Consider the following 18,056-nt stretch of genomic DNA (forward strand, 5'->3'; position numbering starts at 1 on the left):
ACATTGTGAGTTAAATACATGGTTTTTATATGGATTCAAACATGAACATTTTGTTGAAATTGTGAGATTTTGAAAGAAACCTAGAAATTGGTATTTTTGGATTTTTACCACGAAATTGGATATAGAATTTGGAATAAATCATATATTTGAGTTCGTGGTGTTATGGGTAAAGTTTGTCCTCAAACATTTTCGGAATCCAGGCACGTGGGTCCGAGGGTTAATTTTATAGACTTTTCGAGTGGTGTTGGGAATTAATATAAATTGATTAATTATGAATATTAGAATATATTTTGACTGGTCTGCACGTTGTTTGAATAGTTTTGGATCGACGGGCTTTGGTTTGAGGTGTTAGAGAGGTCTTGGAGCCGGTTATGGAAATTCGGAGTGAGGTAAGTCTCATGTCTAACTCTGTGAGGGGAAAACCACCCCTAGGTGATGTATTTGTTATGTGTTACTTGTTGTGGGAGAGAGTTCGTGCGTAGCTAGATTCATGTTATGTCCGGGTAAACTTAGGTTCCCGCTATGCTATAACTGTACTATTTGAGTTGTGTCTTGCCTAATAAATTCCCTTATTTTACATTACGACTTGAGACTAGACTTGCGTAGAGTGATAGGCTTGCTATTGTAGAGATTTGACGGGCTTCATGATAAGTCGCGGATTTGATTTTACTCTCCTACGAAATTCTCTCGTGTTATGCGTTATCATCGAAATGTTCCCTTAAAAATGTATAACTCACACGACTATTCATGAGTAGGTTCGATGACCCGTCAAAGCTTCTTATTCTAATGGGATCAGGATGTTAGCCGGCAGGATAGATACATCTATGGTTCATTCTGTTCGACCCTCGGCAGTGCGCACACTATGATGGGTCGGGTCATACGCCACAGCAGGATTTATGTACCACACTCTCATGGGAGCGGACCGTTCGCCTTGACAATAAAATAGATGTATCTATGGTTTGGCAATGTTATGATGGATAGGGTCGTATGCCTCAGCATTTCTATAAAATACTCTTATAAAATCGTGCGTAATAATTGGCAAGAAGCCAGTACATCTATGAGCTTTTTCCTGATTGAACCGTGACAACTATCTAGTAAGGTCCATTATATATACTCTGATTGAGGAGGTAGCTACTAGCTGAGAGTTTGAGTTATTGCTGAGAGGAGGATTGTACCACGTATTATACTTGTTACTTCGTTTTTCTTCTCTCTGATTCACATCTGTTTACTTCTATTGTATCTGTTTTATTGGACCACTAGTAAGTATTAATTTCTGCCTCTCGTCACTACTTCTCTGGGGTTAGGCTAAATACTTACTAGGTATGCGTTGATTTACGTACTCATACTACACTTGCTACACTTTTTGTGTAGGTACACACATATCCGGTAGTCTTTGGGCGCAGAGGCACGGCCATTTCGGGGAATTTACCGTGAGCTGCATCTCATGTTACGATCAGCAGCCTGCAGAGTCTCTATCAGAGTTATTTATATTTTCCTGTCTAAATTGTATTCTAGACATGTTGTATTTAATTATATTTCCTAGTTGACGCTCGTGCACTTATGACACCGGGTTGTGGGTGTTTCTACGGGTTGTTCACTATTATGGTTTGTGTAAATATTGTTATTCACTCTATAAATTCTATTTTATACTGTTCAATTATGGAAAATTATTATTTCAAAATGCTAAAATGAGTAATTAAATTGGTAAACCAATGTTGGCTTACCTTACGGCGGCGTTAGGCACCATCACGACCTATAGTAGATTTTGGGTCGTGACACTTCAAAGGTTCACACAACTTTTCTGGTTCTATTCCAAATTTCTTAGCAATATATGGGGTTCATATGATAAGGTGGATCCCCGATACATAAGAGCGTAAACATCAAAGGTGAAGACTATTAGCATACATGTGACAACATCAACACAAGCCTCTATATCCTGACGGCCTGCCAGCGCATACAAGCGGTTCCGATTACCGCCCGTATTACCAGACTTTGCTGCACCATGCCATTGTTGGGCCTGAGAGTTCTGAGGGGCTGCTGAATTAGTGGACTGAGCTACATTTCCTCCATTATTCTACCTTGCTGATGAACAATCCCTCAAGAAGTGGCCTTGTTGACCGCACCCAAAGCAACCATTTATGCCCGAACGACAAACCCCTAGGTGCTTCTTACCACACGTGTAGCAAGTAGGGTACTCAAGAACTCTGTAGTCCACACTATCCTGTGACTGTGAGCATGTTGCTCTAAAATTCTAGCTTTTCTTGTTAAACTTGGACCTCTAAACTGGTGCACTAGCTGAAGATGGAGCATGTCCTGATTTTGGTTTCTTGAAGAACTGCGATTACCACCTCCTTGAAATTTCATGCAGGCTTAGCTCTCTTGTTGAATTCCCTATCCTTCTCTCTCTGTAGCCGCTCTTCTTCCTCTGGCCTGTCTTCGTTCCCTTGAACAAAGTCAACCATCTTAGTAATGGTCATGTCATTGTTTTGAGCAACTATATTAGCATCACCAAACAAGTCATCTGAAAGCCCAACACAAATCGCCTAACTCTGGCCCTCATATCACGTACCATTTCTGGAGCATACTTAGCTAGAGAGATGAACTTGAGGTAGTACTCACTCACACTCATATCATTATGTTTGAGTTTCTCAAACTCTAAAGCTTTAGCTTCCAAGACCTTAATGGCAGAAAATGCTCAAGAAACGCATCTGCAAACTCCTTCCAAGTCGCATGAGCTGCATCCTCCCCTCGAGACTCTTCCCATGTTTCATATAAAGTGTTAGCAACATCCTTCAGCTGGTACACATCAAACTCTATTGTCTCTGTGTCTGTAGTATGCATCACTCGAAATATCTTCTGAACATCATCAATGAAGTTTTGCGGATTCTAATCCTTTTTGGACCCTATGAAAACTAGAGGTTTTATGTTGAGGAATTCCCTGGACCTGGAACTACCGGTTTGAGCAATAGTACTTGTTCCCTGTCTTTGAGCCTGAGTAGCAACAATGAGAGTGAGCAACTGGATAGCTCCCCGGACATCCATGTCTAAAGCACTGGGCACTGAGCCTGATATAACTCCCTAGGCCGGAGTGTCCTCCTCCTGAGCAGCATTAGCTGTAGCCCCCGGCTAGTAGCTAAGGGCCTCTTGGTGTACATTCTTTTTGTAGGCATTTTTCTGAAATACACAATTCGCATGAGTTGGAAGGATTCTTGAAAGCATAGCTCTAACTGCACGATCTAGAGTATGGAAGAAATGAAACATTCCTAGATGTCTTGGTGGTCAACTGTTTACATGTGTGGCGCGCACACACACATAAAAGTGATCCCACTGGACATGGCTTCATAGACTCCCTAGGACTCTTGAACCTAAGCTTTAATACCAAGATTTGTCACGCCCCGAACCATGGCTTGGGCGTAATATGGAACTTAGTGCCTAACTGGATGTGACAGAGCGAACCAACTGGATGGATAGATCAGCATGTGGTTTAACTGTAAGCTGAATATAAACATGCAACATACTGATCTACTAAAGAGTCTAACTGAAATATCATAAATATGGAAAGTACTGAAAAGTCTTTAAGGATAAATGAGTAGCCAACAAGGTTAACACATAAAGCCTTGCTAATATCTGTCTGACTGAACTATAGTCTACGAAGCCTTCTAAGAATACTGAAATTCTATATGTTTACCGGAACAAGATCCCCGACATACCTTACTAACTGAAATATCATAAAGACTGAAAATGGGATAATGCCCAGAAAGATTGGGGCTCACCAATAGTTGATACAAGACGTCATAGCAAGCAAAATTGTCAATCTAAAAATCGTTACCTGCATCGCGAGATGAAGGCTCCGGAAAAAAGAGACATCAGTACATTTGAATTGCACTGGTATGTAAACCAACTGAAAGAGAGAACTGTAAATACTGAAACTAAAACTGAACTGATAACTGAGAACTGAACTGATTACTGAGGATTGATAACTGATAAACTGATAATTAAACAAAGAAATAAGGACATGAATACTCCCTCTTTTGAATGATGAACCACATGTTTAACTGAGTAAATAAACTACGGCCTCAGGCCCAATATATATATGCACAAGTTACAGCCTCAGGCCCAAGTATACATATACATAACTACGGCCTCATACCCAAATAAGCATAAAGCATAAATTACGACCTCAGGTCTAGATATGCATAAAGCATGAACTACGGCCTCAGGCCTAAATATGCATAAAGCATGAACTATGGCCTCAGGCCCAAATACAGGTGTTCAATATTCAGGGATTTAGAATCAGGAACTGAGAATCATACTGCAACACATGATATTAAAATACTGAACCATACTAATTTTACATGATACTAGAATGCTGAATAGAACTAGACTAAGACATGTACTCATAATAAAATGATTTGTCATAACTGAGAATCATAGGATGTTGAACGAATTATGAAACTATGTCATCTATAGAATAGAAGTTCTATTACTATTTATGGAATTGAGGCATAATTACTTTCTGATAAAATTCATAATACTCATAAAGAATAAGACGTAGGGAGAATCATAAACATTCCCAAATGTAGAGAGTTAGCCTCACACGCCTTAACTTCCTGCTCTTGATCTTAATACAACGTTTGCCAACCCTTTCAACTTTAATATATATCAATACAAGTCAAAGGGATTCCATATTAGCAATAATACTCATGTTTTGGTCACTTAGGCATTTTATCAAATACTTGGTGGGTATAAAGCTTCATAGCCCTTATTAATGGTATTTCTAAACCGAACAACCCATTCTCTTGCTCCAAGATAAATTCTAAAATCTCAAATTATTATAAACAATATCATTCTTCATCACCCATAAGATAAACAACACCCATAACCAATAATCAATAATCAACAACCCAAATCTATAATCGTTCATATTTTTCTGTCAAACCCATCAACTCATATCTTATGAACTAGAGTCTATAAGTATTAATTCAATACTTTAATCAAGTAGTTGGTGAAGATATTACCTTTTTGACATTCAATCCTCTTGAATTCGAGTTCTAGAGTTTCTTTTCTCAACAATGATATCCCAATCGAATATCTAATGATTTGAAGGGTTTACCTATGTTAATAAGGTATTGGAGAATTAAAATTAACTTAGAATCACCATTATAACTTACCTTGGATGGTGGAGGGACCTTGGAGGAAGTTAGGTTCTTCAGAGCTTTCCTTTATAGAGCAATTTTTCGGATTTTGAGGTGTAGGGGACGAGGTAGGGCTATTAAAATGACCACACGGGTGTGCTCCCACGCATATGAAGGCCCAAACATGCACCTGACCACGCAGCAAGGGCAGTAGCACTGCCACAAGTGCGCGACCACACATGGGACCGGCTGGGCGCGCACCTGGGCGCGTATAGTGTGCATTATCCATTAAAACGCACATAACCTTTTGTAATGAGATCCGTTTGGGCTCCACAATATATCATTGGAAAGGTATTTCAAAGGGATACAAATTTCATTTTTAAGGTTTCTCAAATTCCTAACAAATTTTCACGAAATCAGGCTGGAAGACAGACCTTTCATAAACTTAGTAGATTTTTGTCAAATCTTATGCACCTCACTCTCTATCTTGATCCTAAAATAACTATTTTCACCCATAATCATTCCGATAGGATTTCACATGCCTAAAATGCCGTACTAATATTCATTTAATACGTTCACACCTAATCCAAATTTACGAAGGGTTACAAAGTCGACTCATATGGTACCAGGGGAAGCCGCTTAGACAAGTAGGGTCAAATACTTATTGTTAGGTCGATCATCTAATAGTTTTTTATTATGTCGGTGTCCGTATAGTACTCCCAGTAAAAGATAAAGAAGACTTTAATATGTTTAGGCCTAAGGAGCCGAAAGTGATTTCAACAACTTAATGAAATTGAAATGATTTTGTATGATTTTTATTAAAAATCTTGGATGATGTTCTAAGAATTTATATCATGGTTTATATTTCACTTGTTTTTTCATTTGAAATGATAAAGAGAATGATTTATATAATTATTTATTACTTTATATCAAATATTTGTTGCATAGTTTTTGTAAAAATCTTGTCCCAGCAACTTGAGTTAGAGAGAGTCTATGACACTTATCGAGTATCGTGGTGGTGTCCCCTCTTTAAGGATCCGCTTACTTTACATATTTCAGGATGAAGGGTATATTACACGGCATGCATACATGGCTCAGATGACTCTCTTCCCGAAGTATACGGTGAGGCACCACTCCTATTTCGTGGTAGCTATCATGTTGTCTTTATATTTTATGTTAGTCGGGCATTGGCCCAAATATTGAGTTTTATTCTTGGTATAAAGGCTCTATAGATAGTTGTGAAGAGTTGTAATAATGGGGTTATACACGACATACATGAAAAGATATTTATTTTACTTAGTCTCATTGTTATGATTATGAGAGGCTTCATGTATTGTTGAATTGGAAAAATATTACATCAATTAACTTGAATTTATCTATGATTTTCAAAGAGCTTCCGTAGTTAAATTGATTTTCATGCATATGGTTTAGGTGCATCATACGGGTTGGTTTACTCGGATCGGATAGTGTGACGGATGTCAATCGTGTGGATTTGGATCGTGACAGGAGTGTTGGCCAGTCAAGAGCTCTCATATCCAGAAGTTGCATGTAGTGGAGATGAGGATGTTGAGATGGATGTATGGGCATACTAAGAGAGATAAGATTAGGAATTAAGATATTCGGGACAAGGTGAGAGTGGCTCCCGTGGCAGGCAAGTTGCGGGAAGGGAGGCTAAGATGGTTTGGGCATGTAAAAAAGATATGCCTAGATACCCCAGTGAGAAGGTGTGAGAGGTTAACCATGGTGGGTCTGAAGAGGGGTAGAGGTAGGTCTAAAAAGTATTGGGTAGAGGTGATAAGGCAAGATATGACACATCTTCACCTTACCGAGGACATGACCCTTGATAGGAAGGTGTAGAGATCAAGAATTAAGGTAGAAGGTTAGTAGGTAGTCGCGAGTGTATGCTTCTCTTACTTGTAGGATTAATAGAATTCTCATATTTTCATATACCTAGACCAGTATTATCACCAGTTGTTTCTTTCGCTTCAGTTTTTTTGTTATCATGTTGTTGTTAGTAATATGTCGTGTTACTGTTTTCTTTTCATGGTTTGTACACTATTATCTTCATTCAACAAGTGATGTGACTATGCTTCTTCTGAGACGAGGGTCTATCAAAAATAACATATTTACCTTCACAAGGTAGGGGTAAGGTTGCGTACACACTACCCTTTCCAGATCCCACCCGTGAAATTACATTGAATTGGTTGTTAATTGAGCTCTATATACACACAGCACATGCATTTTCATGAACTCTTAAGCTAAGGCCATCTTAGAAAATTAAAGGGGGAAAATACTAATTAATCCAAGGTCAACCTCTTATGTTGTCAACGAACTCGACCATTTCAAGCAAACGGAGAAAAAAGCCAGATTCTTTTCAATTTATCATACCTTCTTGACTTCAAGGTTTTAAATCGAAAATATTACTTACATTCTGTGTTTTATATCAAATTGATAAATACCTGACACGTGCCTTTTATATGCACTTCTATCACTAATCAAGGTTAATTGATGTACATTACCATCTCAATCTACGGCTTAATTATGATAAACTAATGTGTAAACTCCGGATCTGTCTAAATTTTTTCCACTCTAAATCATTACTACTATTAGATATGACATGACGATATCCTGTGGGAAAATGTCAATACATTGAATAAAGACACGATTGGTAAAACCTAGGTAAGATTGATCCTTAATTTTCTGCTCATACAAGTGAATGGAGGGTTGCTTTGTTATAACTTCTTTCCAACTTCAAGTCTTGACTCTTGTAAAACAGGAGTATTTAGTTTAGTGGTTTAATCAGATTTATTTTCCCAACACTTCTAATAAATTTATATACTTGGAATCCTAAACAAAATTGTTAAAAGAGTGAAAATCGTTTTACCCCTGAATTTTGATTAAATGCCATGTTCCTTCTCCAAGTTTGGACAATTAACTGTTTGTCCTTTTTGTATCGATTTTATAACTATTGACTATTGAAATAATTTATAGAGTACCATATTGTGGTTTATCATTAATTTACTTGGAGTAACAATGATCTTTTAATTAACTGACATATTTTATTCAGATATGAATAAGTGCATGAAAGAAAGTGTCCCCTACTAACACACACAATCCATAATATCAGTCGATTTACCATTATGTCTTTAATTTGTTGTAAACTAATATCACATTACCTTAACATGACCCCATGTATATCAAATTTTTGTTTTGCATATAACTAGGAAAAATCTAGAGATCCAATAGTATCCAACAACTTGGTTAATTTTGTGCAATACATTCACAACTTCAGAACAAAAACAAGTTAGAATATTATTCCAAAATTCTTCAAGGAATATTATACTACGAGTTGGTTGATTGGTTGTGTTGGGTGCATCTTTAATATGCCAAATTATACCCTTGGGCCTTGGGGATTTCAGGATTTCATATCTACATTCTACGCCAATCATATATAGTAATATTGTAAGGCAACTTTGAGTAGCTTTAATTTTCTCTAACCATTAATTTCCACAACGTGTAGAAAGTACTTAGGCGACAAAAAATGATACATATCACCTTCTTATCTTAAATCTTATTTTTCTACTCCAACAAATACATTAAGATATCGTCTTTCCTTTTACTTTATAAATTCAGCTTTGTCCAAGTAACTATTTCTCAATCACTGTTAAGATTTCTCATTGTTCATGTTACTTCATTTAAATCCATCTTAGCCCTATGTTATATAAAATAAAATAAAAAAGATAAAACTTTTCCTGTAATCTTTTCCTTGATAATAAATAAAGATATTGTGACCGAGCAAAGTCTAATCATTTGTAGTCACACAAAAGCTTTACACTATAGTCAATTATGAGGTTTTTCAATTTATTTTTCTCCAAGAGTGTGCATTTGACCGCAACACGAGAAAAACAAGGAAAAGAAACCTAATGAATTCCTTAAAGAAAGTAGAAAGTTTTCCCTAGCCATACTCCTGCCCCTGTTGAGTATGTACCATATTGTCATGAACTATGTTGCTCAGACTCGTTCATCGGCAAGTACTCGGTTTGGTTATGTGAAAGTATTTGATATAGGTACATCAATTTTATTTTATTTTGCTTGCTAATTTTTAGTATATTTTAAGATTTCACACGATGTACCAACAGTCTCGTTATATCAATTAGGCACAGGTGTGTCAAAACAAATGAAGGATCCGCGCAACATAGGTCAAGAAAGAGACATAAATTGGAAGAAAGATAGAGGGAGAGAGAGAGGAATTGATAATTATAACAAGTGAGCTGGAATCATCAACACATGTTAATGTAGCAGCTATTCATCAATATGGCAAGAAGATGAAAGTCATCAGCTACCATCAAGTATATGAATATGAAACTTGTATGTACAACAAGATGGGTAATTTCATGTTTTGTAAAAAGGAACTTCTGAGCACTGAACACTGAGGTTTAAGCATTTGCTGCAGCTTCTTCTTCCACCATTTGTGATACTGGAAGAAGGGTGCAGATCAGGTTGCGATCGCCATACACATTGTCCACTCGTGCTGGTAAATACGATCACAAGTAAAATTATTGTCAAAACCAAGATATTATAGCAGCTCTTACTAAATATGACAAGGGAAAAATGAAAAGTTAGGTAATTATAAAGCATAGAAAAGGCAGATTGCAATCTATAGTGCAATAAACACAAGAACAGTAGATTTCAGCAGATTCTTTGAGCTTTTCTCAATCACCACATTGGTTCTATTCATGTTCACTTGCGAATTTCCTTTTCCAAGGTTTATAGCAGTTTCACTATATTCATCATGACAACAGCTATGGACAAAGAGTACATAATATTTCTTCTAATATGTGCCAGCAGAACAGATCTTTTCATTTCAAGTACACAAGATAAGTTGAAGACAGTTTCTTACAGCAGTTTTATTGTAACAGGACAAGTTGAGGGCAAGTGCCCTACATCTGCTCGGCTGCTAATTACTCCAGAAGCCGTGATTATCTAGGTTGATTACTTGAAAACTGACAAGTTTTCAAATGAAGTTCCTACGAAATCAATAACGGAAAATAGAAAACATTGTGCATGTAGGCTATATTCGGACTCGGATGCGAGTATCCTGACACAGGTGCGGATCTAGAGGTTGGATTCTTCATCACATAAATTTTAGGATTCGAGGGTATGATCCTAGTGCGGATACGAGTGCTAGGATACGACCAATAAATATATATATATTACGACATATAAAGTATATATCTCAATTAATTTAAGCTATTGAACTAAAACTTGTAAAATTTAATTCTTTATAAATACCTATATTTTATTTACAAGATATCTCGTGTAATATATATATATATATATATATATATATATATATATATATATATATATATATATATATATATATATATATATATATATATATATATATATATATATATATATATATATATATATATATATATATATATGTGTGTGTGTGTGTGTGTGTGTGTGTGTGTGTGTGTGTGTGTATACTTCTCGGTCATAGATGTAGTCAAAGCACCCAAGGTAGGTTGACCAAGTCCAGTATGGATCACCACACCATACCCATGTTGTGTCGACATTGGTATGGCAAAGATTTTGAAGGGTCCGAGCAACATAGCATGTAGGTATAGATTGGATGTTAAAACTCTAAGTATTAGGACATAATTTCAGTACTGATTGCTAGTACATTTTGAAACTTCCAAAAATGCATTGACCAGTAAAATAAAACTCAGCACTAAGTGCTGAAAAGTATATGTTTTATGGAACACCTCTATATTTCAATGTATCACTTAATAGGAGGGGAATCTTAGTAGTTGGCTACCCGAACTTTCACTTTGTTGGTGACGGTTCAATTCCCCACCTTGTAATCCCCTCCACATTTTCCCCTTCCCCTACCCCCTATGAATTAAAAAAATGTAACACTTAATAGGAGAAAAGTCAGATACTTCAGAATTTAGCTAACGTTAAAGTTTGTAGGACAAAAGTTGGAGTTATATAGAGATGGTAAAGACCTGTAGTTGGCCAGAATTTGGCATTCCTCAGCCAGGGAGCAGGGAATGCAGCATATTCCCGAGAATATGGTTTTACCCATGCATCTGCCATGAGCATTGACGGTGGATGAGGAGCCCCCTGCAACACAAAGTCCCGATTAATATCTCCTGATTCATGCAACCGTACAAAAAACAAACATTTTCGTTTTAAAACTAATCTACCAAAAAAAAAGACCACATATTTACCTTAAGAACATTGTTGTTAATATCAGCATTCCCTTTCTCAATCTGAGCGATTTCTTCTCTGATGGAGATGAGTGCATCACAAAACCTGTCTAGTTCCGCCTGCATTAATTTACAACTACTTCAGGACCACCAAAGAAAAACTATACTGTGTAATAGTGATTTTTCTTTTCCCTGTATCATTGAATATGCATCCTTATATTATACCTTGCTTTCACTTTCGGTAGGTTCAATCATAAGTGTACCAGGAACTGGCCAAGACATTGTAGGTCCATGGAATCCATAGTCTATAAGACGTTTAGCAACATCTTCAGGTTCTATTCCAGCAGTATTCTGAACGGCCAAGACTCCAATAGATTTAGTACACTAAAACAAAAAGAAAAAAAAGGAGGTGTGAATTGGAAATGATTCAAAAAAGTACCTTAAAGCCCCTCAGGTCAATGATAAACTCATGGGCACATGTTCCATTGACACCTCGGAATAGAACTGGGTAGTGCTTCTGTTGATCAAAAGCAGAAAATATGATCAGCAGAGTTAGAATACTCAACTGAACACTTATGATGAACTACGGCAGGCATAGCAAAGTCCGAGAAAACAGAAAGCAGAAAATTCAACTCAAATAGAATATGAGAAATAAAAGAAGAAAGACCTCCAAACGCTTAGCCATGTAGTTTGCATTTAGGATAGCTATCTTTGATGCATCTGTAAGTCCCTTAGACCCCATCATGGCAATGTAGGTATATGAAATCGGCAAAATAAGTGCTGAACCCCAGGGTGCAGCAGAAATAGTACCAAGTGGCTGACTCTTGTCGGGGGATGGGATCCCTCCAGTAGGAACCTTCAGAAGAATCACAATGATTAAGTAAGTTACCAAGCTCACAACTAAACGAGGAAGATAAAAAAAATCCCAAGCTGATGAATTGACAAAGAGAGCTTTATGTGGTGAAGTAACTGGTGTTGATCGAGGACATACCACAGGGTGTGATGGCAAAAATGGTGCAAGGTGCTTCTTCACACCAATGGGACCCATTCCAGGACCTCCTCCACCATGAGGAATGCAGAATGTCTTATGTAGATTTAGATGACAAACATCAGCACCGATAAAGCCGGGACTTGTCAGACCAACCTGTAAGAAGAAAATACAGCAATGAATGAAACAAATTGTACGAATCACTTGCAACCAGCCAACAACAAAGTTGTACAGTTAATAGCTGAATCAAAACCTGAATTTTGATAATGTATAGAGGAGCAATAGAAGAAAGGTAGTATAAATAAGTTAAAGAAGCAGATATGGTATTGCCTAGAAGTTCTATCGATCACGGCCAAGCTCATCATAAAACCTTTAACCAAGGTAAGCTAGAGAAAGAGAGCTTTAGAATTAACCACATAGGACATAGTATGACTTCACCAAAGTCAGAGCAGACCACAGCACATAACACTATCTGACGCATCATGTGAGATAACTGCTTAAATCATCCAGGAGTAAAGAAGAAGAAGAAAAGGATAGGAAAGGAAATTTGAGGTTCATTGCTTAATCCAAAGACATCACCTCATCTCTTAAGATATCAGGTCTGACTACATAATTTGTTGAGCAAGAAATGTATATAGATATAATGGTCTTACCACTAAACTGACTCAATGACAAGTAAAATCTACAAGAATTAAAATGATGTTAGAAGTTGAGATGAGGTAATTACCTGAGCATTCATGTTAGCTCCATCCATGTACACCTGACCACCATTGTCATGGATTATCTTACATATCTCATCGATTCCTTCCTCATAGACTCCATGTGTTGATGGGTATGTAACCTGAAATTTATTATATAATAAGATTTAAGGAAATACAAATAATACATAAAGGTGTCAGAAAGTAGTAGCACATGATTTACCATGAGAGCAGCAAGTTTATCCTTATTTGCCTCAGCAGCCTTCCTCAACTCTTCAATATTAATGTTTCCTTTGGCATCGGTTCCAACAGCAACAATTTTCATCCCACACATAGCAGCACTTGCAGGATTTGTTCCGTGAGCTGACACAGGAATGATGCACACATTGCGGTGATGGTCACCCCTCGCCTGCAACAAAACTCAAAATTCAGTTACACTAGCAGCAAGCTTTATAGAGAATTAATGGCTAATGATGAAAACAAGGAGAAGAGTCGGAGCACCAAAAGCTAACCTTCCAATTCTATGGCCATTAGCATACCTATATGGCAAATCAAGTGTCCTCGGATGATTAAAATTCTATTAGTCTTCTACAACTACATGAAGGATAATAGATGCGAAGTAGTAGCTAGATAGATGAAGGATCATAGATGCCAAGTAGTAACTAGATGGAAGCAAGATCTTCACAAAGAATGGGGTTTCATCAGGTGATTTCCCTAGTATTTGAAAGCAGAAAATAGTAAAATCATGCAAAACAGTTTCGTGCCATTTGGCTATTAAGAGGTTATACAATTATAATCTTAACTAAGTCCATTGTGAACCTTACTCTTGAAGTACTAGATAGGTATTAAGAGAGCTCAAACCAAAGCCGAAAGCAAACTATTCATTTAAATTGTGACAAGTACCATATGATAGGCAAGAATAACCATCAGCCCAGCATATTCTCCAGCAGCACCAGCATTAGGCTGCAAGGAGAAGGAATCAAAACCTGTAATTGTACACAATAGGTCACCCAAATCTTTGAACATTTCCTGCAAAAGAAAGCATGTAACAGTCTTGATTATTTCTTCTGTTTCTGCATTATAATTAGCAAACACAGCAATGCATCTAAGCAGTAACAACCTGATAGCCAGCAGCCTGTTCGGTGGGTGCAAAAGGGTGAATATTTGTGAAGTTAGGCCATGTCACTGGCATCATCTCTGTTGTGGCATTCAATTTCATTGTGCAGGATCCCAAAGGAATCATGCTATGGCACAGGGAAAGGTCCTTCGATTGCAGCTTATGAAGGTATCTCAGCAACTCGTGCTCAGTATGGTACCTGAATCATCATTGTAAAAGTTAAACTAGCAGTAATCGTACAGTACAAAGATGGTCAAAACCATTGACGGAGGCCTTACGAGTTGAATATTTGGTGAGTCAAATATGGAGTCTCCCTTACAAGTCCAGAAGGAATCAGATTCTCGACTTCTTGGGCAATTGATTGAGCAGTGAACGTGACCTATTAACGGGATCAAAGATAAGAATACACTATGTAGGCATTGAGTTGCTACCAGCAGCATGGATAAGGAAGTAATGATACTCACTGGCTTTCCCAAGGCAAATACTTTAAATAGATTGTCCACGTCTTCTAAGGTAGTAGTTTCATCAAAAGATACAGTTATCTGAAAAAAATGGAGTTTCAGTTAATTATAACATAAATTTAGGACTATCTATAAGCTTATAAACCAAAACAAGAAAAACTAGCTAGACTTACAGTATTGTTGTCCACAACCCTCAAGTTAATTTCATTCTTGTAAGCAACATCAGCAATTGCTTTTGCATCAGCACACTTAACCTTCACAGTGTCAAAGAATGGAAGATCCTGAACTTCTACTGTTCCTATCTTTTTGACCCCGGCAGCAAGCGTTCCGGCAAGACCATGAACACGTTGGGCAATGGTTTTTAGCCCCTCCGGTCCGTGATAGACAGCATACATGGCAGCCATGTTCGCAAGCAAGGCCTAATAGGAAAAGTACAATATCATAAACCAATGCAGGAAAATAAGTAGCATAACGTCGTGCATCAGAGCATTCCCGTGCACGAATGAGAGACAGATAGTTTCTTGAAAGAAAAACAAACTAGTTAGTTGTTTCTTGTTACTCCCTACCGCTCATGTCTATACAACACATCGCATACAAGCAGAAAAGTAAACATTTTTCAAACCGCTTAAAATTCTTACTAATACATTATAAGAATGTTGCATAACAGAGAATCTAGGAGGATAAATATCGGTATGGCATACATAATTTTTTGAAACAGTTGATGAAACATTAGTTCAGTCAGTACCTGTGCTGTGCAAATGTTGCTTGTAGCCTTGTCCCTGCGGATGTGTTGTTCCCTGGTCTGCATTGCCATACGGAGAGCGGGTTTCCCTGAAGAATCAACACTGACACCAATAATTCTTCCGGGCATCATTCTCTTGTATTCTTGAGAAGTGGCCAAGAAAGCCGCATGAGGGCCACCATAACCCATAGGCACTCCAAACCTCTGAGCAGAACCAACAACAATATCCGCTCCGAGTTCACCGGGTGGTTTCAACATTGTCAAGGCCAAAAGATCAGACGCCATAACAACCTTCACTCCATGAGCATGTGCATTCTTAATAAACTCCCCATAATCCAAGATTTCACCTTCAGTTCCCGGATACTGAACTAGTACCCCACAAACATCACCAGATTTATAATCAATGTCCTTAAGATCAACAGTCTCTACCTTAATCCCAAATCCATCAGCTCTAGTCTTACAAATATCGATAGTCTGAGGGTGACAATTGCTAGCAATAAGGAAAGTTTTCTTTTTCCCCTTGAAAATATTATTACACATGGCCATAGCCTCAGCTGCCGCGGTCCCTTCATCTAGTAAAGATGCATTGGACATTGGCAAACCAGTAAGATCTGTAATCATGGTCTGATAATTAAGCAGGGACTCGAGACGTCCCTGCGAAATCTCAGCCTGATAAGGAGTATACTGAGTATACCAAGCAGGATTCTCCATAATATTCCTCAAAATAACAGGTGGTACAAAAGTGTTATAATATCCCATCCCAATATATGACTTGAAAACCTTATTCATTGAGGCTAATTTGGACATGTGCTCAATCATTTGTGCCTCAGTTAATCCCTCATCAAACTTAGAAAACTTCATGGATTCAATACGAATAGATTGAGGGACAGTGGCATCAATAAGGGAATCAAGGCTTGAAAAACCACAAAACTCAGCCATTTGGGTTTGTTCTTGTGGGGTGGCTGAGTTGTGTCGCCTTGGGAAAGTGTCACTTGGCTTCAGTGCCTCAACAGATATTGATCTAACATGTTGCTTATTGAAATTACCATTTCCATGCAACATATTCTTACCATTTCTAGCCTGAAATATGTAAGGTGACAATGAAGAAACATACCTTGAAGGTCTGTATAATGCTGCAGATGATGGGATATCATTAGCACGGCTCTGTTTTGATTCTGAAACCAAGCGTTTCAGAATTGCTCTGTTTGCCAATTTTCTAGCACGGTCCATTTTCTTGGCCAAAAGCTAATCTTGGTTTTCAAGATTTGAGCACCCCTAAAAGGGATGAAAGATAAAAGAAAAGTTTACAAAGTTTTAAGCTTTGGTTTTTCACTATATATATAAGGGTTGGCTCTCCTTTGTGTGTGAATTGTGATGTTTATTTATGGTTTTTCATGAGATGAACAAAAAGTGGGTGGTGGTAATGGGTTGTTGAGGTTGAGGATACGCTGTCTTTACACAAGGAGCTATTTTTATATTTGTGGGTAATTATTAATCTGCCCCCATATTATTTTTTATAATTTTATTGGGAAATACCAATTTTTAGATCTGGTGGTGGTGGGTGAAGAGTGAAGTGACACTAGGCACCAATTTGGAGGAAAAAGACACAAGATTTTTGGTTCTGTTGGATCTTGTTTTTCTATTAGCCAGTAGTTTTTTTTCTTTTTTTCTTTTTTCTACGTGGATGTGATGGATTGAAAAAGTATAACTCGATGCACAAAATATCCCGCATTTATGTAAATTTTGGAAAAGAATTGCATTCCAAGGAGGTATCATATAGAAAGTCTATTTTAATGTAAGTATTACGGTTGACTCTACGGTTCAAACTTGTGATTTATAAGTCAGACGTAGACAACTTAAACATTGCTCTAAGGCAGGGACAGATTTAGGGGCGGAAGGTGGTTTACTCGAACTCCCATCACCAGAAATTACACTACAAATATAAATCAAAATTCGATTTATACCTCTATATATTATATATTTGAATCTCTAAGGGGGTTCAAAACCTTTGTTAGGTTACTAATTCAATTTCAACTGCCGCAGTCTCTTTTAATTTTTTAAAATTTTTCTTGTTCCCCCTTGGCAAAAATATTACATCTGCCACTACGCTAAGGTTACCTTGGTGGATCATTAATTATAAAGGCACAAAAAAATAAGAAGTAAAAGTTTAGCTACTTTTGGGAGGTGGAATTTGTATGGAATAGAATGAATGGAGGTGGATTGAATTTCAATGGATGAAATTGAAAGATTTTTCTTTTTTGGAAATTGTTGTAGTTCAATGAAACGAAAGCCTGAAATTGTCTTGGATTTTTTTAACAATAATTTGGAAGATTTTGATGGTTTGGATTGGATTCTTTCTGGGTTGGCAAAATAGTTAACACTTGTTGCTTATCTTGATCTATCACCTTACGATTTTTACACTTGAAGCCAAAATCATATTACCTTTTTCCCAAACATATGGAGATGTGTGTGGAAGTAAATATTAACACATGGACGGTCACTCTAAGTGGATATTATCACTCTGCTTGTAACACAAAACGAAAGAATTATTATGGGTTGAAAGTAAAGGCACAAGTTTATGATATTTCATTGATTTTTTTTTGTATCTCTAACCAGAATAAGAAAAAAATATCATGACAGAGTTAATTAATGTTGAATTGAAAGGTATCTAAGTGATATGTATCGTGTTCACAT

The 18,056-nt window shown here is 37.2% G+C and overlaps 1 protein-coding gene across 1 annotated transcript; it reads right to left on the minus strand.

Moving 5' to 3' along the window:
* Positions 1-9,353: 9,353 nt before the first annotated feature.
* Positions 9,354-16,871, minus strand: LOC107781010 (glycine dehydrogenase (decarboxylating), mitochondrial). The gene is made up of 15 exons (XM_016601634.2): positions 15,366-16,871; positions 14,794-15,039; positions 14,624-14,701; positions 14,438-14,538; positions 14,163-14,358; positions 13,946-14,071; positions 13,266-13,451; positions 13,072-13,185; positions 12,348-12,500; positions 12,024-12,212; positions 11,796-11,873; positions 11,582-11,707; positions 11,378-11,476; positions 11,153-11,270; positions 9,354-9,666 (listed from the first exon to the last, which is right to left on the minus strand). Exons 1-15 carry the CDS (start codon positions 16,590-16,592, stop codon positions 9,572-9,574), a joined length of 3,132 nt encoding a protein of 1,043 aa, XP_016457120.1. The 5' UTR covers positions 16,593-16,871; the 3' UTR covers positions 9,354-9,571.
* Between the last annotated feature and the right edge of the window lie 1,185 nt (positions 16,872-18,056).

The sequence above is a fragment of the Nicotiana tabacum genome, chromosome 23 (genome assembly GCF_000715075.1).
Source record: "Nicotiana tabacum cultivar K326 chromosome 23, ASM71507v2, whole genome shotgun sequence".
In the NCBI taxonomy this organism is placed as follows: Eukaryota; Viridiplantae; Streptophyta; class Magnoliopsida; order Solanales; family Solanaceae; genus Nicotiana; species Nicotiana tabacum.